General features: G+C 35.8%; 1 protein-coding gene across 1 annotated transcript in view; it reads right to left on the reverse strand.

Annotated features, from left to right (window-relative positions):
• Nucleotides 1-25,753, reverse strand: part of LOC111502656 (CIMIP2 protein CG18335) — a 28,975-nt gene extending 3,222 nt beyond the window's left edge. The window contains exons 1-6 of the mRNA XM_074169668.1: nucleotides 25,527-25,753; nucleotides 25,336-25,474; nucleotides 15,760-15,850; nucleotides 15,280-15,455; nucleotides 14,949-15,111; nucleotides 2,766-3,003 (exon numbers count right to left, since the gene is read on the reverse strand). Of these exons, the coding sequence (XP_074025769.1) occupies nucleotides 2,766-3,003; nucleotides 14,949-15,111; nucleotides 15,280-15,455; nucleotides 15,760-15,850; nucleotides 25,336-25,474; nucleotides 25,527-25,567 (848 nt within the window). The 5' untranslated portion in view covers nucleotides 25,568-25,753. The remainder of the gene's footprint in view (nucleotides 1-2,765; nucleotides 3,004-14,948; nucleotides 15,112-15,279; nucleotides 15,456-15,759; nucleotides 15,851-25,335; nucleotides 25,475-25,526) is intronic.
• Between the last annotated feature and the right edge of the window lie 784 nt (nucleotides 25,754-26,537).

Consider the following 26,537-nt stretch of genomic DNA (forward strand, 5'->3'; position numbering starts at 1 on the left):
TGTAAATACTTGTATATTGACACCCTAAAAGTTGTCTCAAAACCTACATATGGTAGGGTGTAAGCAACTATTAAATTTCAAGGTGAAAGGTCACAAAAATCGTTTTTTTGCGCCTTTTTTTGGAAATATCTCATTTCCTATGGGTTTTTTGCTATTTGTATTTATTATCAATATTGTAGAATACAAAATTCTCTACAAATTTTGTTTAAAAATTTTTTATACGGTGAACCGTTTTCGAGATAGAGGGCGGAGAGCGCGCGGTCACAGCATCACTTCAGGTCAACCGGTGCCTCCAGTCGAAAACGCGCCATATATAGTTGATGAACTATCGCTAAATCAATGATTATAAATGTTTGTCAATTTTTATTAACTATTATATTCTATTTTATCATTTTCTTCATGCATTAAATCTATATCTATTCGATAATACTGATAACCGTTTACTAAAATTAAAAAATAATTAAGAGAAAAACATTAAGTGGCTGTGACACAACTTCTGCGCTTTTTAAAAAGGAAAAAAATCATTTTTAAAAGTTTTTGAGAAACTGACAAATTTGGATGAACTAGCTGCAGCATTTGAGGAAGAAAATTGTTCGGCCCAGAGATTATTAGAGAGTGGAACTCAAACCTTATTGGCAGTCTATAATGCTCCGAAATCTGTGAAAAGTCTCGATCATCTTCGTTATATGCATTACGTCAAGTCTACAAAACTTAATAAACCTGTGCAGCTTTCAAATATTCCACCAACAAGTGCAGCTGCTCATCAACATTTCAACCGTGTATATTATCAAGTTCAAACTTGGTTAGGACATGATTTGGAACCCCAGGTATGGGGTTGGGCAATGCGAAACGATTTTCTGGAGCCTATCATGACAATTTTACCACCTGCTCCAGAAGATTTGCTAAATACAATTTTCTGCAACTGCAAGAGTGGTTGTGGTTCGCGATGCGGATGCAGGAAAGCGGGCTTGCAATGCTCTTTAGCTTGTGGCCAATGTAATGGGCAAGCTTGTCTCAATGCTCTACCATATCAGAGCGACATTAACGAAGATGGAACCTTTGACACCGAAATCATGGAAGAACTTGAGACAAATGTCATTGAAGACGATAATGAAGACCAGTTTGAAATTTACCAGCAGCCAGAAGACTACGATGAAGAGGAAGAAGATGATTAAAATTATAAATTGTAGTTTTTGTACCCTTTATTCCATTTCTTTACTTTCAATAAAAATAAATGTATTCAATGATATTTTTTAATAAAAAGATTAATTCATAATTTATTTGTTTTTTTTTTCATCATGTAAGAAGTTATAAATATTAATTAGGTTAAAATTCAAATATAATTCCTATATTTTCATTAACAATTCTGCAATTACATGGACAGGTAAGTGTTGTTAAATAAATTAATACTGAATAAAAAGTGGATAAGTTAGGAAAAAAATGATAAAATATAATATAATAGTTAATAAAAATTGACAAATATTAATAATCATTGATTTATCGATAGTTCATCAACTATATATGGCGCGTTTTCGACCGGAGGCACCGGTTGACCTGAAGTGATGCTGGGACCGCGTGCTCTCCGCCCTTTATCTCGAAAACGGTTCACCGTATAAAAAATTTTTTTAAACAAAATTTGTAGAGAATTTTGTACTCTACAATATTGATAATAAATACAAATAGCAAAAAACCCATAGGAAATGAGATATTTCCAAAAAAAAGCGCAAAAAACCTATTTTTGTAACCTTTGACCTTGAAATTTAATAGTTGCTTACACCCTACCATATGTAGATATTGAGACAACTTTTAGGGTGTCAATATACAAGTATTTACAGACTTACAGCTGGGTATCTCGAATTCCGAGGTGAACTTACTATAATGACTGGACTAATGTGACATGAGCTGTGTGGCATGTAGCGCCGTCCTGCTGAAACCACATGCCGTTGGTGCCCAGATCATCCAGTTCAGGCCAGTGATGGCCTGACCAACTTCGTTCTCAAAGAAATATAGAACGATGACGCCGCCAGTCAAATATTCAAACCAAGCAGTGGCCCATATCGATTGTGAAAGTTCGGTAGTCCCTGTTGAAAGACCCTATGGAAGCGACATTGAGGGATCCTGACAGATCTAGTAGGAGCCTAGCACAACTCAAAAAGAAGTAATCAATTGACAATTTCAAACCTTTCAATCGACGAAGATGGAGTTTTTCCATTTGATTATAATGTCCTTGTCGAATAGAGCCTTTACAAAAAAAGTTATTTAAAACCAGTTTCATCCTCAGATGTAGTTCGAAAGCATGGAGGCTCTCATAACAAAGACTAGTTCATTGAGTAAACCAAATTCTTAACCATACTGAATATAATGGTAAAATTAAAATTCCTATACGAGAAGATAATCTTCAGCAGACAAACCTCTTCATAAGAAACAATTTGCCTATCAAGAAGTCGAATTCACATTCAGTGCTGTACCGCGTTCAAAAGAATTCAACATATTTTCGTAGCAAAGGATATGGCTCTCTGTCCTTTCGTTGATACAGGGTACTTTTGTTTCTCATTCGATCACCAAGCCTCGATTTCAGCAGATCGGGCCATTTTCAGCTCCAAGAATTGGTAACTATTGGTATTGAACTCAATATATTCATAGTTGTTCATCATTTTGCAGACAACAGGTGGAGCAAATTTCATTCCATAATTTTATCCTTTTCTATAATAGTACAGCCCATGTTCATTCACAAAAGTCCCATAAGCCCTAAAGAACAACATTACCTGAATATCGCTCCTGGTATATGTCCTCCATAGTTAGGTAATTGCCCAACATTCTTGTGATATATTTCTTCGGGCTGAATCAAAAGAGGGGGATTAGGTTTCTCAATCTGAACGGGAGCCCATTCGTTACTCAGCCTTTTTCTGTAATTTGAGGTAAAATCGCAAAGGGCACTATTCGTCATTGCTTCATTAGTTTTGCCAAAGGCGGCATAACCAAATGGAACATGGCCAGTGAATCCTGAAAAATGTTTGAAATGTAATGACTATTTACTTGTGATGCACTGTTTGGAACCTTTGGCGTAATAAAGAATATTACTAGAGTTTTTTCCCAACAGGAAACTTCCTCTTGAAGATGATCACTTGGTGATCGAAACACGAAAAACGTTTTGGTGTTATGAAAAAACTCCAGTGATATTTTTTAATGACTATTTATTTAAACCAGCGGAAGAGCAAAAAAAGTTCATTTGGAACCTTTGCAACGGTTACAAAATGAAATCATAAAATCTATATACAAGCTGAATCAGACAAAGAGGACCAGCAATCTTATAAACCTAGAAAATTATTTGATATTAGGGAAATATATCATTTCAAAGTATGCATGTTCATTCATAATTTGAAGATAATAAAAACATTTAGTTTGTTTGAAGGTGATTGACAATGTTTCACGATGATTTTCATTAGTTCAGACTTTCATTGCCTGATATTATATAAAATGATTTGAAAACCCTGAAAGAACATAATTAAAATAGAATTGCCGAAAATAATAATTATATTAAGCAAAAAAACCTTAAATGAAATACAAGTAAAAATAGAACAATTGAACAAAAAATAAAAATAAAAAATCAGAGATTGCAAGCCAAGTTACTTCCTCCGAGAGATGACTATTTATCGATCATTCGAGTACTTTCACTTATCCCCGCTTTCCTTTTTCCGCTTCACCGATTTAGCAAGAGATGACCGTTTGGCGGGAATTGTCCATTTTTCGCTTAATTATGGGTTTCCATATGTTGCGTATCTCTACGCTATCTTGGCTGAATACATTGTTGGACAGCATGTATGCAGCTTCTTTGAATTTTCCCCATAACCAAAGTTCCTCCCTGTGTATGATCTCAGCTTGGGACCACTCGATGTTATGTTGATGGGTCCAAGCATGCTCTGCTTTTCCTGATTTACTGGTTTTTCCTCGATGTGTGTTTTCTTGTGCTCGGCAATTCGAACGTTCAATGGCCTCTTACTTTCTTCGATACAGGATTTTCCGCACTCACCGGGTATTCGGTAAACGCAATTCTTGTAATCACAGTCCGCGTTTAGTGGCCTGGTTTTCGTGAGGCTGCTACGAATGGTGTTTCCGGATCTGAAGCAGGTTCTGATGTTGTACTTGGAGCCAATTCTTCGTATCCTCTGATGTAGGGAAGTGCAAGCACTGGTTGTGACGACTTCTCTTCCTCCTGCTGTCTTTCAGCCAAAGTCTGTTCTACCAACGCTTTGGAGTAGCCATTCCGTTGAAGATAATTTTTGATGATGTCTAGTTCCTTCTCGAAAACTTCCTTTGTATTACAGAGCCCGAAAGCACGGTCTAATAGAGTCTTGATAATTCCTCTTTCAGTCTTGATGGTGGCTAGATTCGTGCTTCAGATACTGTCCCGTGTGAGTTGGTTTTCGGTATACAGATGTTTCCCACTAAGTGTCGGCCCTCTTCACCAATACGTCTAAGGATGACTGCTGGAAGTGGCGATCCCATTGGCATTCCCTCATCTTGTGTAAAGAATTCGTCATTCAGTTGGAAATGACAGTATCGTACACAGCATCCTAGTTATTCCATAATTATTTCTATAGGTAAGTTCTTTCTATCTTCTAGGTCTCCATCTTTGGATGATTTGGAGTGCTTCTTCGACCGAAACGTTGGTGTAAAGGCTTTCCTCGTCGAAATTGGTTAGTTGCTGTGTGACTTCAATTGTCCCTAGTAGTTCGACGAAATGCCTTGAATTCTTCACAAAAGATGATGTTTTTCCTTGTAATGGTTGTATTATGGGGAGTAAAAATCTAGACAAGTTTTGAGTAACCGAATCTCTGGAGCTTATTTTCGGTCTGAGCGAAACGTTGTGGATTTTGGGTAGTCCATACAGTGAGGGGGCTAACTAAGTTGCGGAGTTAGCGATGATCTGTTCTTCTCCGAAAAATAAACTTGGTGTTTTTTGAAAATCTGGTACAACTTCCTTTCAATTGATGCAGTAGGGTCTCGTACGATCTTGGTGTATTGTCCCTTCTGAAGAACCTCTTCGATCTTGTGTTCGTAGAGAACAGTATTCATCACCACAGTAGCGTTTCTTTTATCTGCAGGTAGGATCTTGATGGTGTAGGCCGTTCAAAGTTCTACGTTCTTCATTGCTGATGTTAGATGTTGGAACAATGTCGAAGTTTGGGGCTTTCCTCAATAAGGATTCCTCTCTTTCCGTTAGCGGGCGCTGCTGGCGGGAACTCACGTTGATGATGTTGGCGGCTTCATAGTTGTCCTGTTTTCTGTTTGCTTTTGGGCATTATTTCCTCACTAATTTTCTATTGTGTGCTTTCTATTGTGGGTATTCTTCATGTCTTGGCGGATCTTCAAGCACGTGCTTTCAATCTTGGCAAAGATTGGTCCATGATCCTCTTCTCTCTTCTCATTTCTCCAAATATTTCCGTGGCATCCTGCAGATAAGTTGACCTCCTCCAACGGTGAAAAAACATTCAGTACTGTGTTTCGACGAAATCAAATCGATTCATGATCATTATACACGGCAATTATATAATATAGTTTCACAACCACACAGAAGCAAATCAACGAAGAGTAATTTTCATCACTTCATTATTTCAGAAATATTTGAAAAATACTTTTAGTTCATTTCGAACAATCTGAACAATTCACCTAAAAAAAAATTGGATTTTTTGTAGTACTCATAAAAATGAACAAAATTTGTCATTATATATTTTTGGATATTACTAGAAGAATCACTTAAAATTTTCTCAATTTTCGTCAGATATACCTACGTTTTCTCAAAATGATCAAAAAAAATTTCATATTTTTGGATGTCATTACCAAACTATTTATATTACCTACCAAAAAATTGATTAGTTAAAAGGATTTGGAAAAACTGAATACACTTATTTGAATTAATGAATCGAAGAGGTTTTGTTTTAAAGTGTATAATATTTTAAAATTCTTGCAAAGCGCTTTCGACTTTCGTCATCATCAGTGCTCACTTGTTAAGCAACAGGAAGTATCAAGATAAGTGAATTGTACATTGTAATATTTGAATTATATAAAACAAAATAGGCTTATAGCCAAGAAAATACATTTTTGGATTGAGGCCATGTGGTTCAGTCAAAGTATCTTTGACTGAACCACATGGTTCAAATGGTTCAAATATTACACATGGTTAAAATATTACAATGTACAATTCACTTATCTTGATACTTCCTGTTGCCTGACAAGTGAGCACTGATGATGACGAAAGTCGAAAGCGCTCTGCAAGAATTTTAAAATATTATACACTTTAATACAAAACCTCTTCGATTCATTAATTCATTAGTTGTTTTTCTGTTTTGGGGTATGTTGTGTCTGTTTTAAAAATCTGTTTATCCGTTAACCAGCTATCGCACCCCTACGAACGGCAACCCTCAGAAGTAGAAACTTGTGCGAGCTAAGGATTAACGAGGTATTACCTTTTAACGTGTGATTCCTAACACGGGTTGGACGATAGCAAGTGAAAATCGATCGTTCGGACTAGGGCTTGAACCACCGACCAATATGGTAGTCAATTCGAGTGAATGAACAAAGCACCCACGTCGAACCGCCTGGCTACCGACCTGGCAAGTAATATTCAAAACCATTCTGAAGATTTTCAAAAAATTTTATTTTTTGTTTTCTACGGATTTTCCCATTTTCTCAAATCATGGAAAATAACCTTTCAAAGGAATGCATCAGCATATAAAATAAATAGATTATTTTTATTCAGACGGTTTGGACGATATCCCGTTATATTGGACAATTATCTTGACCCATAAAATCCTGACAACAAACATCAGATTTTTTAATTTTTTTCGATGGGACCATTTATTCTCATGCATCTATCTAACTCGTTGAATAACAATGTTTGGATTCGTTCTGTCGGACTTTTAAAGGTCGTAAGTATAGGAAAGTGAATAATTTTATCCAATTATTCAAATCAAAACACGATCTAGGCTTAGTTTTTTGACTGCTTATTCATTTTCAACGTTTCATTATGTCAGTTCACTGGGAATTTCTGCGACATTTTCCTTACCAGAAATTTGTGGCTTATAAAAATCTTACGTTTGCCTGGACCTGTTGTATACCTCTGCTGCTGTAAATACGAATTATACAGTCGATCATACATGATTTTTGATTAGTCATACAAAGTTTCATCGGGTTTTTCTCATAAATGACATTCAAAACTTTGACATAAACGTTAAGCTATATACAAAGTGTTTTTGAAAATCTCGAGTGTTTCCGAAAATACGGTTTATATTACAAAGTTTTATTCATGGCAGAAGAAACTTATCAAAGTAACCCATTTTCAATAACACACCTGGTTTACAGAACTTCACTAAACACTTTACTTCAGTCTGTCCTGATACTCTAAAATAACTGAAAGACAACTCTTGTGAAGATCCAATTTATATATCCTCGCTAATCCTTCCGCATAATTCCCAGATCCACCGTTATAAATATTTGTTGGTAGACAATTCATTACCCCTTTCTTCAGGTTATTTCCTTACTCATCTCGATCGTTAGGATACTACTTTAAGAAGCCATTGTTGTTTGGGCAAACTACTTATTTTCGGCAAAATAAGATTCTATTTGACTTTTCTGCTTTTTAATCAAAAACAAAACTGACAACAATAATGGTAACTATATAAAACAATAAATAATCTCAACTTCAATACTAGATGTGAAATTAATTCACAACATCCTCCGGGGCTCGCAAATTACTGCTTTGGCTTCAACAAAATGATTTTTGTGATAGGACGACGATAAACTCCTGTTGCTGTAGTCACTTCGACTACCCGTACTCTGCCATCGGGACCAGGAAAAATTCGCGTAACTTTTCCCCTTGGCCATGAGTTTCTGGGAAAACTATCATCCGCAATAATGACGATGTCTCCTTCTGCAACATCGCTACTATTGAACTGCCACTTGCTTCTCTTTATCAGCGAGGGTACATATTCTCGTATCCACCGTTTCCAGAAAAGGTCCGCATATCTTTGTGCCACTCGCCATTGTTTTCTAAGATGTGAATTTGTATCAGCAGAAATACCTAGTGGATTCACTTCATTGGACTTTCCAATAAGGAAGTGATTGGGTGTCAAAGCTTCCACATCTTGATGATCAGAAGACACATAAGTTAAGGGATGGCTGTTCACTGTATACTCAATTTCAACTATAAGAGTATGCAAAATCTCTTCTTTTGGGCTCTGTTGGGTAAGAATTACTTTTAGGGCACTTTTAACAGATTTAATCATTCTTTCCCATATTCCTCCCATATGACTTGCTGCCGGTGGATTCTTGAACCATTTTATATGACGAATGCAGCAAAACTGTTGAATTCGGTTTGAATCTAGTTCTTTGATGGCTTGTTTCATTTCTTTTTCAGCTCCGCAGAGGTTTGATCCATTATCAGAGTGTATTTCTGATGGATTACCTCTTCTACAAATGAATCTACGAATTGACATGATGGCAGAATCCGTAGTAAGGGAAGAAGCCAGTTCTAAATGAATTGCCCTCGTTGACATACAGGTGAAGATAACCCCGTACCTCTTTTCCTTCCTTCTACCAATTGTTACTGTCATTGGGCCAAAATAATACATGCCTGTAATCATGAATGGCCTGCATTGTTGTACTGTCCTAAAGTCGGGAATTAGTCCCATCTGCTGAGTTTCAACCCTGGCGTTTTTCTTCTTACATATAATGCAGGATGATATACAAGCTTTAACTGCTGATCTAACGTTGATTATCCAAAATCTTTCCCTCAAATGGTTTATGATTTGTTCTCTTCCCTGATGATGATTCAGTTTATGATAATGTCTTATCAACAACTTGGTCATCCAGTTTCTTGAATCCAGAACAATTGGTTGTCTCATATTGATATCTAGGTGTTGTGCTTCATCCAACCGTCCACTTAGTCTCAAAATATTGTCTTGGCCGATAAATAAATTCAAATTTCGAAGACGACTTTGTTTTCTATGATTCTTCATACGATTGAGTCTCTCAATATCTTCGAAGAAACAACTCATTTGTGATTGCCTAATAATTTCAAGTTCAGCCTTTTCAAATTCTTCAACCGTTAGCTCTGTGAAAATCTCAGGAGTTGGTAGACCAATTTTCTTCTTCATGAGATGAATGAATCTTATCACCCAAGCGACTGATCTGACAAGTCGTAAATAATTCGAAAATCTTGAAAAATTGATAATTTCTTCACATCTCTTGTTGATTACAAAAGCAAAATTCTTCTTTTTTTCTACTTCTGTACCATCTTCTATCTTTTCTTCAGCATGAGGCCATTTAATCTCTTCTGAAGTCAAGAACTGAGGACCTTCAAACCAATTCTGAAAGTTATCAATGTTCCAGACACCCCTGGTCGCTTCATCTGCTACATTGAACTTTGTCGGTAGCCAATGCCATTCATCAGGATTTGTATTATTAGAAATTTCTCCAATTCTGTTGGCAACAAAAGTCTTATAACTCCTTGGGTGCGACTTAATCCAACTTAAAACTATTTTAGAATCAATCCAAAAGAATTTTTTATCTATTTTTATGCTGTGGCCATTTTCGATAGTTTTAGCCAATCTTGATCCAAGAAGAGCTGCTTGAAGTTCAATTCTAGGTACTGTCATGGGTTTCAAAGAAGTGACTCTTGACCTAGCCATTACCAAAGACGTTTTAATCTGATCACTGGAGTCTTTCATTCGAAAATATGACACTGCAGCATATCCTTTTTCACTGCCATCCGTGAAAGTATGTAGTTGAATTTCAACAATTTGACTGCTGAATCCATACCATCGAGGAATTCTCAAATTTTTTATTTTATACACTGCAGATAGCCAAGATTTCCATTTTCTAAATAGATCAGGAGTGATTTTATCATCCCAAGCAATTTTATGTGACCATACTTCCTGCATCAAAATTCTGGCTTGTATAGTGAAAGCTGCTAACAGGCCAAGTGGATGATAAACTGACATTACCACTTTCAATAGTTCTCTCTTCGTGGGAATATTGTCTGTTACAATTATTTTTTCATGTTTTTTCAAAAATGTATCAGGAAAACTGAGAAGATCATCTTTTGTATCCCATATTAAACCTAAAGTTCTTTCAGACGTGGGTAACTTTTCAGTATCGGTATTACTTTTGGATAGTATTTCAGCTGGTATATTTGTCAGGACATGACTAGAATTGCTGACCCAGTTTATCATCCTAAATTTGCCTTGATTATGGATGTTTATGACTTCGAGAACAATTTCAATGGCTTCTGCTTCGTTTTCAAAACTGTCTAAGTAATCATCCATGTAATGATATTTTTCAATAGCTTTCACTGCTTCTGGATGTTTCTTTCCATGTTTTTTAGCATTTTCACGAAGGACGTAGATCGCAGAGCTTGGAGAACAGATTGCTCCGAAAATCATGGATTTCATTTGGTAAGTAAGGATAGGTCCGTCTTTATTTCTTCCCCTCCACAGAAAACGCTGCGAATCTTGATCTTCATTTCGTATGTATATCCTTAAAAACATTTCTTCGATGTCTCCCATTACAGCTATTCGATTTTGACGAAAATTGAATAAAATGTTTACTAAGGAATTCAAAAGATCAGGACCTTTTAATAAATTTTCGTTCAAATTGATTCCATCTATTTTGGCTCTGGCATCAAATACAAATCTGAATTTTTGTGGTTTACTAGGATGTTTTACTGCAAAGTGTGGCAAATACCAGGTTTTGTGAGACGTAACGGCGGCTTCTTCGCAAGTCAAAACTTTTGCGTATCCTTTTTCAACGAAATTTTCTATTTTTTTGGAATATTGCTCTCCAAAATGCTGATCTTTCTGCATTTTCTTCTCTACAGTTAATAATCTATTCAACGCGGTAGCTCTGCTGTCTGGCAAATCGATATTTTGTTTCTTCCAAAGCAAACCAATTTCCCAGTGATTGTTCTCTACTTGGCGACATGTTTCTTCCATGAGTTGGAACGCTTTTTTGTCTTCTTCTGAAATATGATTGAATTTGTCATTTTCAACTCCCAAATTATCCATCAGAATAGTTTCATTTATTAGTTCTTTCAATTCGTCATCTTCAGAAACATCATTTTTCATATAACATGTCATAGAATAATGAGAGTCGACTCGATGTTTGAAATATGAAGAGTTTCCATGAACCACCCATCCTAATTTGGATTTTGAAATAACAGGTGCATTGGGAGGCCCCTGTATAACATCTCTGGCTATTGTTAAATCGATGTAGTCCTGGCCAATCAGAATCAGCGGTTTTGCGTTCCTGAGATTGACCAATGGAATTCGTGACAGATGATTCCAAGTTGTCGCTAAATTTTTGACATCTACAGATTGAACAGGAAGCTTCAAATTTGAAACTGTTCTTACATTTGACATGTCAAAAATTTCCTGATTGAGCGTTCCCTGAATTTTCAAATTGACACGTTTCGATTGGTCGTCTGTATAGGAAGTACAATTGGTCCAATACATTTTTAATGGATCATTTACACCATTCACTCCTATCTCCTCGGCAAGGTTAGAGTCCATCAATGTAACCGTGCTTCCTTCATCAAAGAGCGCATATGTTTTCATCGACTTTTTGGGGCCGATGACAGTGACAGGAACTATTCGAAGTAAAACGGTTTTATATTCGGTTAGAATCTGAAGAAAATGCTCATTATTAAAACAATCAGGATTCTGTGATTCCTCTTCTTTCTTCTCAGCTGTGATATTGGAAGCGGCTAACTGAGTTTGCAAGTTGTATCCCTGCAATTGGTTTGGATTTACAACACTATTCGGGTGGAGTAAGCGATTATGGTATTTTTCGCATTTATGCAGACCACAACGTCTTCGATTTTTACATTTGAAAGTACGATGAGACGAATTGAGGCAAGAAAAGCAAACTTTTTGTTCTTTCACCCATTCCCATCTCTTATCAGTGTCGAGACGCAGGAAATGGTCGCATTTGTATATGGAATGAGTAGATTTAGAGCAAAATCGGCAGTACTTTTCCATTGATGAGTTTTCTGTTCCAGTGAAAACGTTCGTTTTATTTTTCTTGTCCATATACGGGACTGTTGATGCAGAATGTGAAATAGAAGGTTTACATAACAAACAAGCTGCTGAAGATTCTTCTTGTAACCACTCTGAAAACTCTCTCAACGATGGTGTAGGTATGTCTTTGTATTTCTTGACAATAATTCTTGCCCACTGGAACTGAAGGTGTTCTGGCAATTTTTGAACGAGCTGACTAAGAAGTTGGCTATTGTTGATATATGTTTCCATTTTCAACGATTTTGCAGTGATAGTAAGATTAAGAACCGAATTGGCAAATTTTATAAAGGATATTGGAGAACGAGTATTTACGGGTGGTAATGATTTCACTTTATTCATCATGGATTCCATTATAAATTCAGGTCGTCCAAATCTAGCCTCTAACGTCTTAAGTATGTCATTGAGATTATCTGGAGATACAAATAGTGGCTTCACTGCATCTAAAGCTTCATTTTTCAGGGCTTTTTGTAAACGTAGCAAATTTTCTTCATCAGAGTAAGCACATGTTTCAGTGGATCGTTGATATAGAGAAATAAACATAGGCCAATCCTCAACATTTCCGTAGAAATAAGGAAGTTATTTCCCCACAACATTCCTGCAGGATACCTTAGAAGATTCGTTGTGGATTTGATTTTGTTTGGTTACTGATTTGAAAGCATCTGTCATTGCTGAAGTGAATTCTTTCATAAACTGATGTGTTGTGATAGGTTCATTCATTAATTTTTCGGTTTCTGGGTTTGACTGCTTTGAATACGGAAAACTATTTTCCAATAACCAGTCAACAACTTTGACATGAGTATTTTCTATTGAAATATCTGATAACTTGGCGTATGGAAGAGAATTCATTCTGCTACTTCTTTCAATGCTTTTTTTATGTATGCTACTTTCCACACTTTCACTTTGCTCACTACTACTTTCAATGCTTTTTGAAGATTTTTCTGCTTCTATAGACGTTTGAATCTCCAAAATAGCTAGCTCTCTTTCAGTTTCACGTTCTAAATATTCTAATTTTTGTTGTTCGAATTTCAATTGCCTATCTTCTAATTCTTTCTGTAGTTGATTTTCAGCCTGCAACTTCTTTAACTTCAATATTTTCAATTTACTTGCAGTTGATCTACTTGACTTGATAGATTTTGATGACTCAACTGATTCATTTGGCGTATATTTCGACGGCGGGATTCCAGCAGTGGCTCTGCTAGTTCTTCGAACAGCACCTTCCTCTCGTGACATCATTCAATTGTGGTTTTACAAATTTGACAGCAATCAATAATTTCCTTTTTAGAATGCGTCTTCAACTCGAAAAGGTACTGAACAAAACTCGAAGGACCAAAATGTTTGGGCAAACTACTTATTTTCGGCAAAATAAGATTCTATTTGACTTTTCTGCTTTTTAATCAAAAACAAAACTGACAACAATAATGGTAACTATATAAAACAATAAATAATCTCAACTTCAATACTAGATGTGAAATTAATTCACAACAATTGTATCTGCTAAATCAATCATTGATTTGTAGCTATCAACTAAATTCAAAACAAGTTAATGCGTTTTCTATAGCCAGGATAGGGACCTCTTGTCTACTGCTTGGGAGAAAATGCTACCTTCTCGTCGGTTGGTGGGGCCATACTGCTTCTACTCGTCGTAAGAAAATATTTGTAGTTCACAGAGAGCCAGGTTGCAATTGGGGCACACAAAAGTGACATCCAGACTGGTCTGGAAATGCCGTGTAGAACTGTGGAATAGATTAACTATATACTGGGTATCAGGACACTCGCAGACACTGGGTATCAGGCATCGCAGCCAACGAAAGAGCTAATGAGCCATATATAGGCCCTGAACCAGCTGTGGGGGTACCACAATCTTTGGTATGGAACCCGATTGGTAAACGAGTCTATAAAAAACATAAATAGTACTGGGAAAACATACCCGGGAACACACTCGTCAAAACTTTTATAAACGGACCGTCCGAGACGAGAACCGAAGAACTGCTCCAAAAAAGAAGAGATCAGTTCAAAACAATCACGGGGCGACTCACTGGATACTGTCCATTGAGAGGACACCTGAACAAAATAGGGCTGTTTATGAAGACCTTCACTGCAGACAATGCAGCAAAGGAGCATAGACAACGAGCCCAAAAGTTTTCCGGAGACTTAGAAGAAATGGACGAGTCACACGGCTCCCAAGTAGTGAAAAAAAGTATTCGTAGTTGCCTATGTCTGATCTCCTCTAGAGAAAAAACAGTTGTGGTTGTTCTTGGCCTCTCTGGGACAATTTTTAACAACTGTTGCGTCAGTAGTAAGACTCAGCTCGCTTGGCTGTTTTGACTTGGTAAGAGATAACTATGCTCCACTGCTGCCCTCTGTGGAGTTTATTCGTAAATTTATGAAAGCAGTGATTTATTACATGAATGGGATCGTCTTGAAAATTGAGAATCTTGACTAGCACAAATCTGTTGAACACTTGTGCTTGCTGAGCAATTCAGTGATTAAATTAAATTTAAACGATTGGTTTTCAAGATGAATAAATCCAAAGTATTAAAGTTAAACTTTATTGTGGGATTTTAACCAAACAGTTTTTCTCTAGTGAATATCTTATCATGGACTTCCATCATATATCATATTATTATAATATCCATTTCGAAATTTTTGAAAGTTTGTTTATAATTACTTTGAGGGTTATGTTTGCTGGATATCTCTCAGGATATTTTGAAGACATTCTACTATAAAATATAAATAACAACACGAAATAATATAAACATTCATATGAAATCATTGGAGAGTGGGGTAGCAGTTATTTCTTTTGAAGGAAGCGTTGAAAAATCAAGTCCTGGAAACCCTAAAAATAACTTCTATGAATGAAAGAGTGTTTCTCACCTGATTTCATATATTTCTCAGGATCAATGTTATCTGAGAAATAAGGACTCTGTGATTGTCTTGATGGAGTTATAGGAGCTTCTGTTACTGGCAAATTCCTGAGAAGTCCTCCACATTCAGGTCTCACTTCAAGTAATGGAAGTTTGAATTGACTTTGAGCTAACTGAAAATTGAGACTTTGCGTGATTGCTTGCACGTTAAAGATGGTTATTTTCAACAGAATTGATGAATTTGAACTTTGAAGGGACTATATTCTTTCATATATTAATTACCCGTATTCAATTTTTAAGATATTCAACACTTTGCAACTGAACCTTTCAGAACAATATACCTCTTTATCTTCTAATGTTTTTGGGTCCCAGCTATTATTCTGAAGATATCCAATTTTCGTTATCTGATTTTGAGCTTCCCTGTCAGCCATTTGAAACTTTTCAAAATCGGAAAGAGCCTCTATGGCTTGTACACTATATCTTTGACCAAATCTTCCATGTTCCTTTGGTACGAATCCTATAACAAATATATGCAACAATTTATCAATTGAAATGTTTGGCAACCTGTCCACAAGCTATATTTTGATAAATTCGGGCAAGAAAATCATTTATTATGTTCCATGTCGATCCTTTTTCAAAATTGAAAGGAAAGGAGATATATGATTTCCCAGAACCCGTGAAGAAATATAATAATCATATGAAGAAGGTAACCACGAATATCTCAACAGGGTGTTATTAAAATGATTTACATATTCCTTGGAAGTATATAATCCATATGGTGATTGATTAATGTAATAAGGTGTTCTTCAATGAATGACTACCTTCATATCCAGGTATTATGGGATGCTTGTAAATTGTATCCCCATGTCTTTCGTTCACTATATCAATATCCCGGTTGGAAGGCCTGAAAGTCTGAAAAAATGAAAAAGATGAATAATGATGGAAAAACTGAACAATCAGAATCACTTTAATAGATAATAATAGAAAATGGTCAACAAATTCCAGGGTATATATGAAATTCCTTGTCCCGATTGCCATAGAACATATGTTGGCCAGACCAACAGACGTGTGACAAGCATAGTATGCGAACATCAACTTGCTGTCTGAAAGTCAGACCCAAGCTCAGCCTGTCCAAATATCATCAAGAGACAGGACACAATATAGACTTTGCTAACACTAAGACTAGCGAAAACACTACAAGCTCGGATAATGGGCTTGTTTCATGTTTTTGGTTTATAATTCACTTGATAGAAATTTCAAATTGAAAAATAGTGCACTTTTTTTCAGCTCTCTAAGTACCGTAATTTTCCCGTAATTAATTATTAAAAATCGAATGTGGTACGGCGGTAATGTCACGGCCCTATTCCCGCTTCTTGTTCGATTGACCAATAGGAACAATAGAAATAATCAACATTGCCAAATCGTAAAATTGACGAAGCCTATAATTATCAATTTAATTATGGAAGTGTATATGAACCTATTAACGTTTCGATCAATGAAAAATTTCCACATGGAATAAAATGTACACAAAAAATCATGTTTGGAAATAAGTTCTATATCTAAAATCAGTACACAAAGTCGAAAGATCACAAAATATTTACCTAAACTATGATTTTATGCATTATTTAATAATATACAGTTATGAAAATAAAAAAATATAGCAAACTGGATTAAAGAATCATTTCAAATATTCGATTTATTCTACAATGCTCAATCTGTACAACTACAATCTATTATTAAAAAAAAATCCTGCATATATACCTCTTTCTGATATCGCTACTAAATTCAAGCATTATAGACTCGCTTGGGTAATCTGTTGAATCTTGCAAAACTTGAGAGGAACGTTGGATGAAGTCAAGTATAGACAGAATTTATTGTACTCGAACTGATCCAACAAAAGCTTCTGAGGTAATACCATTATTCATATGATGAAATTCAATGAAGTGAAAATGCATCATACTTTCAGCAACAGTATTAACTCCAGATAATACTTTATGTAGAGAATACTTGAAGTTGAAATAAAAAACTGTCATCAAATTCAATACTTTCGTCCCCCTCTCATTTATAGTCACTTTTTAAATGATTTCTATAAAGTCTTGAAAGAATAGAAGGATTGTACTTCTTTCTTTTTAATACTTTCACCCATTTTTTTCTCATCATTTTATCCTTTGGGAACCTAAACTCATTATATGAAATAACTCATCTATAAACCAATGCGCTTTCTGTTTTCTTGTGCCTTTCCGCACAATTAAAATCAGCACTAGAATGCACCATGTTAATATTCAGATATATCTCTGAACACTTTTAAAACACACACAAACTAAACTCGATGAAAAAACGAATTATTCCTACGCGAGCTGTCAAAAAGTTGAGATTCAATGTTGCAAAAACAAGCGGAATGGATCCGATATGACATAGATTTTCAATGCCTAATAATACAATAAATTGTGATATGGGTACTCCATTTTCCTGAGAAAATGAAAGATCAATTAATATTTCCTGTAATTATTCACTCATTTTTGTTAGGAACGAAGCCAGCAAACAAATAAATATACATTAATAAGATCCCTCGAATCCACGAATTAAGCATAAAAATGGATAATAATATTTGCCTTGATAACTGATTTAGTACAAGTTATATCTAAATATGATTCTATATAGAGCTATACAGGGTGTCCCTGGACTTCCTCTTTTCCTCTCGGGAATGTATAGATGGGGTCAAAATATCACCAGTACTTCACATAACTTTTTTTCCTAAAAACCTTCGTTACCAAGTAACGGGCCCTCGAAGTTACAAAATGAAAAATGTTTTTCTTTGATAACTTTTCAAGTGAATATTCAAAATCATCCAAATTTTGGTAATTGACTAAACAAATGAATTCCTTCGATGAGCTTTCATGCAGGAGTCAGTTGTTTTGCTACAAAGTCAGGAACGGAATACCCCCGATGGTCCACACCCCAAAACTTTGAAATGACAGATATTTTTCAATATTTTTCAACAAATTAAGGTTACTTGGACAATTTTATGAATAAAAGTACTCGTGTGGAAAGTCGATCGGAGCAACGAGTCTTGATAAAAATGTAGTTTCACTCGACGACATCAAACCCGCTCGTCCACCATTATTTGAAATGAATAATTATCAAAGCAGAAATAATAATGATAACGTTAATTCAACAACATTTATCCTGAGATGTCTACCATTATTCGAAAATATTAGTTTTTAAGGAAAATGGAAATGATAGGTAAAATGTTCATAACGAATTTTTATAATGCAAACACGTTTAACTAACGAAACTCAAGAGCCTCAAGAGCAAACAGAAATGAAAAATCCGCTACAGAAACTGCTCGATATGACCACCTTCTCTCTCTATACATTTTCTTAGTCTGCGAAGACACCCTCTCTGTACTTGAAATAGCATTCCAGGGTCATTTCGTATGGCTTCACAATGTAATGTTATTCTATTCAACAATGCATCTCTTGTGTGAATAGGTGTAGCGTAAACAAGGCTTTTTAGATGCCCCCACAGAAAGAAATCCAATGGATTTAAATCCGGAGACCGCGATGGTCATGAATATGGCCCACCTCTACCAATCCATCTGTTGTGGAAAATATGGTTCAGATGGTCACGCACAATCAAACTAAAATGAGGAGGAGCGCCGTCATGCATAAACCACATATCTCTTCGGGTTTGCAATGGAACATGTTCCAAAAGTCCATTCAAATCGTTCTGAATGAACTCCAAATAACGTTCCCCATTTAATCGGTCCTGTAGAACGAATGGTCCTATAAGATGGTTTCCTATGATACCAGCCCAAACATTCACGTTGAATTTCCGTTGGTGTTTGGTTTGCAATATCCCATGGGGATTTTCTTCGGCCCATATATGGAGATTATGAGAGTTGATAACTCCATCTCTACTGAAACCTGCTTCATCAGTGAATAAAACTCGATTAATAAAAGTCATATCCTCTCTTTGCCTATCCATGAACCAATTGGCATATTCCAGTCGTGCTGGAAAATCTTGAGGTGTCATGGCATGTACCTTCTGGATGTGAAATGGGTGGAGCAGTTGTTCCCTAATTATTCTATGAATAGTGGACTTGGATGTATGGAACTGTTCTGATAGATTTCTGATGCTCATTGAAGGATCATCAGCGACGGATTCCAAAATATTTTCCTCCAATAAAACGGTACGTACAGTCCTAGGAGCGCCCTCACCACCTCGTTTTGGCAAAACTGTACCTACAATAATATCGAAATAAAACAACGTGCTCAAATTAATTTTCAATTATTACATACCTGTCTCCCTCAAGCTGCGATTGACACGCTCGAATGTTTCTCTTGACGGTACCGTTCGATTGGGAAAATGCTCGGAATACAGACGACGAGCTTCTGCAGCATTACAAAATGCTCGTCCATAAAATACATGCATATCTGCATATTCATTGAATGTAAACTGTTCGGCCATATCAAAAAAATTCAAAATATCCTATAGAATATTGACAATACAATGATAGTCATATGACAACGCACCACTCAACAAAACAAAATCGCATTCCAGTTTCTCATTTTTTATCAAAACTTTCTAAAAGGTTTTTTGTCAACATCTGTGAAAGAAATGGAAAATAATTATTCCCTGGATATTTTTCATGTGCAGCCGTTTTTGTAGTTCATTCGTTTGCTTTTTATTAGTATAGTAAATATTTTTTCCGATGTGCGTTTTTTCAGCTAAATTTAGATTCATGTTAAAGAATTTCTCCCATAAAATTATAATTATCAGTGAAACTCTTCAACAGTTTAGCTGTGAAGAAGAATTTGAAACATTCGAATGTTGAGTTTCATGAGATTCAGATAACTGATCAACACGAAACGTGATTATTCCACACGTATTATGTACATACAAAATATGGAATGAATTCGATATTTCATAGTAGAGTAGCTTGTTAGTTTAAAAACACCACGAATCTACAGAACTTGATATTTCTTTTGAAAAAATATCTGCTATCACAATTGTGACTTAAACTTCCATATAGGTACTGTACTTTTTGTTTACGACTTCATTTTAGCATACTTTGTATTATTTCTGTTATAAATGTTGTTGAATTAACGTTATCATTATTATTTCTGCTTTGATAATTATTCATTTCAAATAATGGTGGACTAGCGGGTTTGATGTCGTCGAGTAGAACTACATTTTTATCAAGACTCGTTGCTCCGATCGACTTTCCACACGAGTACTTTTATTCATAAAATTGTCCAAGTAACCTTATTTTGTTGAAAAATATTGAAAAATATCTGTCATTTCAAAGTTTTGGGGTGTGGACCATCGGGGGTAGTCCGTTCCTGACTTTGTAGCAAAACAACTGACTCCTGCATGAAAGCTCATCGACGGAATTCATTTGTTCAGTCAATTACCAAAATTTGGATGATTTTGAATATTCACTTGAAAAGTTATCAAAGAGAAACATTTTTCATTTTGTAACTTCGAGGGCCCGTAACTTGGTTACGAAGACTTTTAGGAAAAAAAGTTATATGAAGTACTGGTGATATTTTGACCCCATCTATACATTCCCGAGAGGAAAAGAGGAAGTCTAGGGACACCCTGTATAACGAGCTGTATTTTCAAATGGTTTTCGAATGTTCATGAACCCTAATAAAATAAATCAATTATGCATTCATGCCACCCACCAAAAATAAAAAATTCAATGTTAGTGGTATATTAGCCATATTGTCATCCAGTCAGCCAGCGCCCTCTGTAGTGTATTCGACAATGTGCTCTTTCTAATGTCAATGGTTTCCACACATAACTTTGTATTTTTGGTAAAATAATTTCAAAATGTTGAGCCTAGTTTTGTTAAAGCTGACTCTTACCAAGAGTCGATTTTGAAATGATCGATAATTTTACTTAAAACATTTGCAATACTTTCGTACCAAAATGAAGAATGAAAAATTGAAACGGTAGGTGGTATATTTAGTTTTATTTATATGACTTTCATTTCAGACTTTGTATTTTATCGAAGGATGGAAAGTTTTGATTTAATTTTAATTTTAGCTCGGCCAAGGTAGTAATATTAAAATTGGATCCAAAAATAAAGTGAAAAAATATTTTTCGGAATTTTTCAGAATGTAAACTAATGACACTGCATATGCAGCAAAATAGGCACCCACCGAGACCTACCTTTCACAAAAACAACGTTCTTTAACGTTCTCGGTTTTCACACCGATAACAACAATAACAACAAAAATGGCAACTGTCAAATTAGATCATCAGATCTGTGATTGGATATTAAAAACCACTACACTTGGCAACTCTGCTCTAGACACGATACATTTTATTGGTCAACAGACACGCGGCCAATTTAAATTCTTGCTTTTCGAATTGTTCTTTTTTCTGCAAATATAAAGAGATCATGGGACCGAAGAGGCTTGATAAGTATAAAATACCCCTAACTCGATCAGTCTGTAAGCAAACCAGTATCATTTTCCATAGCATGAAACAAGCCCATTCGCGAGGCCATCGAAATCGAGAAGCGACTTTCCTGCCCGAATAAACGTGACGACGGTTAGAGATTTACAACTTTTGAAACCCCGATGTCCACCCCCCACCAAAATATCCGGTGATGGTAATCAACCAAAGTCCCGTCCTCACATTTCCACTTCAGTAGCACCCACTTGGGGCCAGTGCGCAGCGATATACAGAAGACAGATCCAGTCATTTATGAACGCGTGCGTACGGGTCGCCGTAAACGCTTCAAGATATGTACCGAATAGGTACATATCTTTCAGATAAATACACGTCAACGATAGTATACAAGGGGACATATTTTGACATATTCACCTTTGATGTTACTTCCCCTATGGTACCCCCTGAGCATGTCACCAATTTTTTTTAATGGATCCCCCTATATTGTTTTGCATTATCAGCTGCTCCATGATGAGCAGATTTCAACAAAGTTTAAAACATATAGTCTGAAGCTTATGGTTCGGGAGATACAAATTATTTGAATTGAAAACGAGCCACCCTGAATAACTCTTGAAACAATGATTTGCAGAAAAAATTAAAAAAGCAGGTGAATAATTGTATAGGAGGCCCCATTTTGAAACATCCGTTCTGGAGACAAATATGGAAAAAGATATTTTTCATCAATTCTTGAATCAAAATCTGAGAACTGGACAATGAGAAGAAACAAATTTTTTATTGTAAATGCTCAAAAACGTTTCCACCAACTTCCATACAATGGTACAAACGAGCTTCCATTGCCACCCTCACATGGTTGGGAATTTCGGGAGTCATTTCTCTGCAATGTCTCATGATATTCTCTCTCTCTCTCTCTCTCAAATCTTCTAATATTGTTCATTTTATCTCATACACTTTAGACTTCAAATGAACCTATAGAAAGAAATCTACAGGAGTGAGATCCGGAGACCTTGGTGCCCATTCTGTAGGACCTCTTCTGCCAATCCAGCGACCAGGAAAATGATCATCCAAAAATTGTCGGATTGGAGCTGCATAATAAAGAGGTGCACCATCCTGCTGAAAAACTATTTCGTTTTCGAATAAATTTATATCCTCCCCAATTGCCCTATTGGTGCACGGTATTATTCGATTCTCCAACATATCCAAATATTCATCACTAGTCAAATTATCATCGATAGAAAAAGTTCCTATTATGTGGCCACCTAAAATTCCTGCCCAAATATACAGTTTTTGAGGTCGTTGGTTATGAACTAGACGGTATAAATGAGGATTCGTATCACTTAAATATCGGCAATTTTGCTGATTCACCTCACCATTTCATTGAAAAAAATGGTGACATGCTCTGGCGATGCGATAGTGAAAGTTAGATCAAATGTGAATATTTCAAAATGTGCCCACCTGTATACTTTTATTTGAAGGTGGTTGACAACGTTTCGTGGTGTATTTCATCAGTACGGACTTCTATTGTCTAATATGATATAAATTGATTCGAAATCCCTGAAAAAATCTGCAAAAAAAATTAAAAGATTAGCTGAAAAAATAACAATTTTATGAAGCAAATACTGAAATTACAATGAAATAGCATGCAAGCAACAACCAAAAAATCAAAAGAATTGAACTATTAAGACGAGCTGAAAAAATTACAAAAGTTAAAAACTTATTAACAAGAAATGAAAATGAAAACTGTAAAAATTAAAAGATTCAAAACCAAGTAACTTCACGACGTTTCGATTGTTAGTATCCACAATCGTCTTCGGGTGATAACTGAACTATACTACTAACCAAGCGTCTTCAGTTCAATTAGGTTGAAGCCAAGCTCCCCCACCCTTGAAGCGGATTTTTGTCAGAAGGGCAAATGGGATCATGATTAAGAGGTGTCGGCGGTATGAAAGTCCTCAGTACCGCCCTTCACGGGGTACCCCTACCTGGCTGGGGTGGGATGGATGAAAAATTTGTTAATCCGTTAACGGGGGACATAAGAGGCTTCATTTAACAGAGTGTCGGGGCTTTCTATATTGGGAGGGGTCGTCTACAGCATAATCTAAAGCTTCCCTAACTAACACTGAACTATAACTTCGAGATCTGACTATTTATAGGTCATTCGACTGCTTTCGAATGACCTATATATAGTCAAATCTCTAAGTTATAGTTCAGTGGATTGTGGATCGAAGACGATTGTGGATACTAACAATCGAAATGTCGTGAAGTTACTTGGTTTGGAATGTTCTAATTTTCACATTTTAATTTTCATTTCTTGTTAATAATTTTTAATTGTTTTAGCACGTGTTAATAGTTCAATTCTTTTGATTTTTTGGTTATTGCTTGCATGGTACGTCATTGTAATTTGTTGCTTAATGAATTTGTTATTTTTTCAGCTGATCTTTTTAATTTTTTTTACAGATTCTTTCAGGGATTTCAAATTAATTTATATCATATCAGACAATGGAAGTCCGAACTGATTAAATACACCCCTGTATACTATTGTTGAGGTGTTTTTTTTATTTTTCCTGAAAATCATTGTAGCTCCTGAACCATAAGCCTCAGACCATATGTTTTATACTTTGTTGAAATCTGCTTGTTATGGAGCATCTGATAATGCGAAACAATATAGGGTGATACATTTGAAAAAAAATTAGTGACACGCTCTAAGAGTGCGATAAGGGAAGTAACATTAAATGTGAATATGTCAAAATGTGTCCCCCTATATATTATGGTTGACGTGTATTTTTCTTGCAAATCATTGTACCAAAAGGTATTCAGGGTGGCTCGTTTTAATGCACTGTATGAAACAACACAAAGAAGACGCGTTTGACAGAATTCGATCGCACGACAATCCAGCGCTACGCTATCTACACAATGCATTAAATAGGGATGACCCCAAATTCAGAGAGAGAGAGAGATAGATAAACGTAGAAGGTCAACCAAGCAGAACCAACGTTCACCTCCGAGATTCGCTGTCAGGCGGCTCCGGTAAGTATAATTTTTTTAACAGATAACAAACACTTGCTTTTGAGGATCAACGAGAAACACTCGACCGCCATCTCTTTTTAAACAATAGTCTCCGGTTAGTTTTTGGGGATCCCGTGCAAAAATTCAGTTAGGAAACACAACATAAAACAAAACATTAGATAGGAAAGTAAAAGCACCTGAAGGCTGACTTTCGACCGAAGGAGGTCAAATGTCAATTTTGCTGAAGTGCCTATCAGCAAGGATTGAGGACCGCTCACGTAAGAGCGGGGTTGGAAGGAATGGGATATTAAGTTTTTCTCACAAAATTTTCTTTGTGGAGCAAAGTTTTATCCCAGGGTACTCAACCCGGGAGGGGGCATGGGGGGCGATACCTCAGTTCAATCTAAGGAGTAGGCAAATTGAGACCTTAGATATAACTCATGACGGGACCTGGCGAGTCGGCAGATTGAGGCCCCGGTGTCGAGTCACATCAATTTCTTGAAAATGGTTTCAAAATCGGAGGACATATAAAATGAGTTAGGGCCCATAAGTACATTCTTATTTGCAAAGGAAGGTTCAAAAGAAATAGATACTGATTACACTCTACGAGTATCTACGAAGCCAGTGAATGATGAATAGACCAGCTCTGAATATGTTTCCAAACACAATATGTATAAAGGAGCATAAAACTAATTTTTTGTTTAAATTTGTATTTTGGCATGGAGCCAAATTGTTGTGAATGAAATTTAGTTTACTGGTAACCACTTCTACTTACTTATATAGCATAGCATGCTAGAAATCACATGTTATAGGGTAAGATTTTGTCAATCATCAGCTCGACTTCTCAGAATAGTCGTTCGTAGAGGGACGATAGTTGGTTAACAAAGAAACATATTTTACCATATTTTACACTGCAAGTACCGAGCTTTACAGTCGAGTAAATTGAAAATAACATTTCAAAAACTTACCTGGAAGTCGTCCGCGGTTCTATCTGATAATACTAATTTTTCTGCATGACAAACTGTTGGATCTAACAGTACTTTATGTGTAGTAGTACCGTAAGTATCTCCTAATCGGTACTTGTACTGTGGACAGAACCCAGTATAGCTAGAAATAGAGTATTATTCCACTGCAACTCAACTAAAATTCACTTCCTCACCCCGGAATAAAATGGGGATTAGGGGATGATATGAGCTCCATTGCTGAGATTTTAACATTCCAATAAAACAGCTAATTTTCTATTCCGCGAGGATGTCATCCGACATTCTAAAACCGAACTGAAATTTCAGACGCCTCGCCTGCAAATATGTGTGATTGTTGATTGTTACTATAGAAACAAACTTGGGTTGATTTAATGGATTGGGCGAATGATTGCCTCTACAATAAATACAATCTCAACAAATACAGTTGCCCATTTCTCACACTGATTGAAGAGTACCTCAAAATGTTTATTAAAAAAAGCATTATATGAAAAAGCATTGGATTCTAATTTATTTTACAGGGTTAGCCACGCTCTGGAGAATGAAATGACATTTCATGAAAAGTTGGTAATTACTATGAATGAATGCAATCTAGATTATTAAAAAAATATACTGAGGGCTACAGGGTAGCCAGCTTAACCGTTTTGCATTGTCAACTTCGTTTTTTCAAATGTTTTGATATACATGTATTTAATATGCATTTCAATGATTGAGACAAAACTAGGAACTGATCCAGTTCGTATCAAACTTAAATATCATGCATACAGCGTGTGTTACAGTTATTCATTTCTGATGAAATACCTTCTATATTTTTGTATTTCGTATCAATTTTTTCAATGGAAGTGAACTTTGTTAATGCATTTCCATATCAAAAAACTTCAAAATATTTATCGATTTTGAATACTTCAAGAGGATTTTACGATTTATGTTGAAACTCCTTCGGCTGAACTGTTTTTCCTAATAAATGAACATCTGAATGTCTTACCAATTTATATATCAATAAAACTATATTTCTTGTAAAGGTCCGTTTCTTGAATAAGTGAAGTGAATAACGGTTGATCATATTTTCGAAAGTAATACCAGAAAATTGTAACGATTATTTCCTTGAAATAAAAAAATGATGAAATGATGAAAACATTTAAGGCTATACCACCAAAACAGAGTTTAACAGCGATTAAATGCTTCTTTTC

The sequence above is a fragment of the Leptinotarsa decemlineata genome, unplaced genomic scaffold, assembly GCF_025532065.1.
Source record: "Leptinotarsa decemlineata unplaced genomic scaffold, Ldec_3_MD MMD2_P_RNA_scaffold_5, whole genome shotgun sequence".
Lineage (NCBI taxonomy): Eukaryota > Metazoa > Arthropoda > Insecta > Coleoptera > Chrysomelidae > Leptinotarsa > Leptinotarsa decemlineata.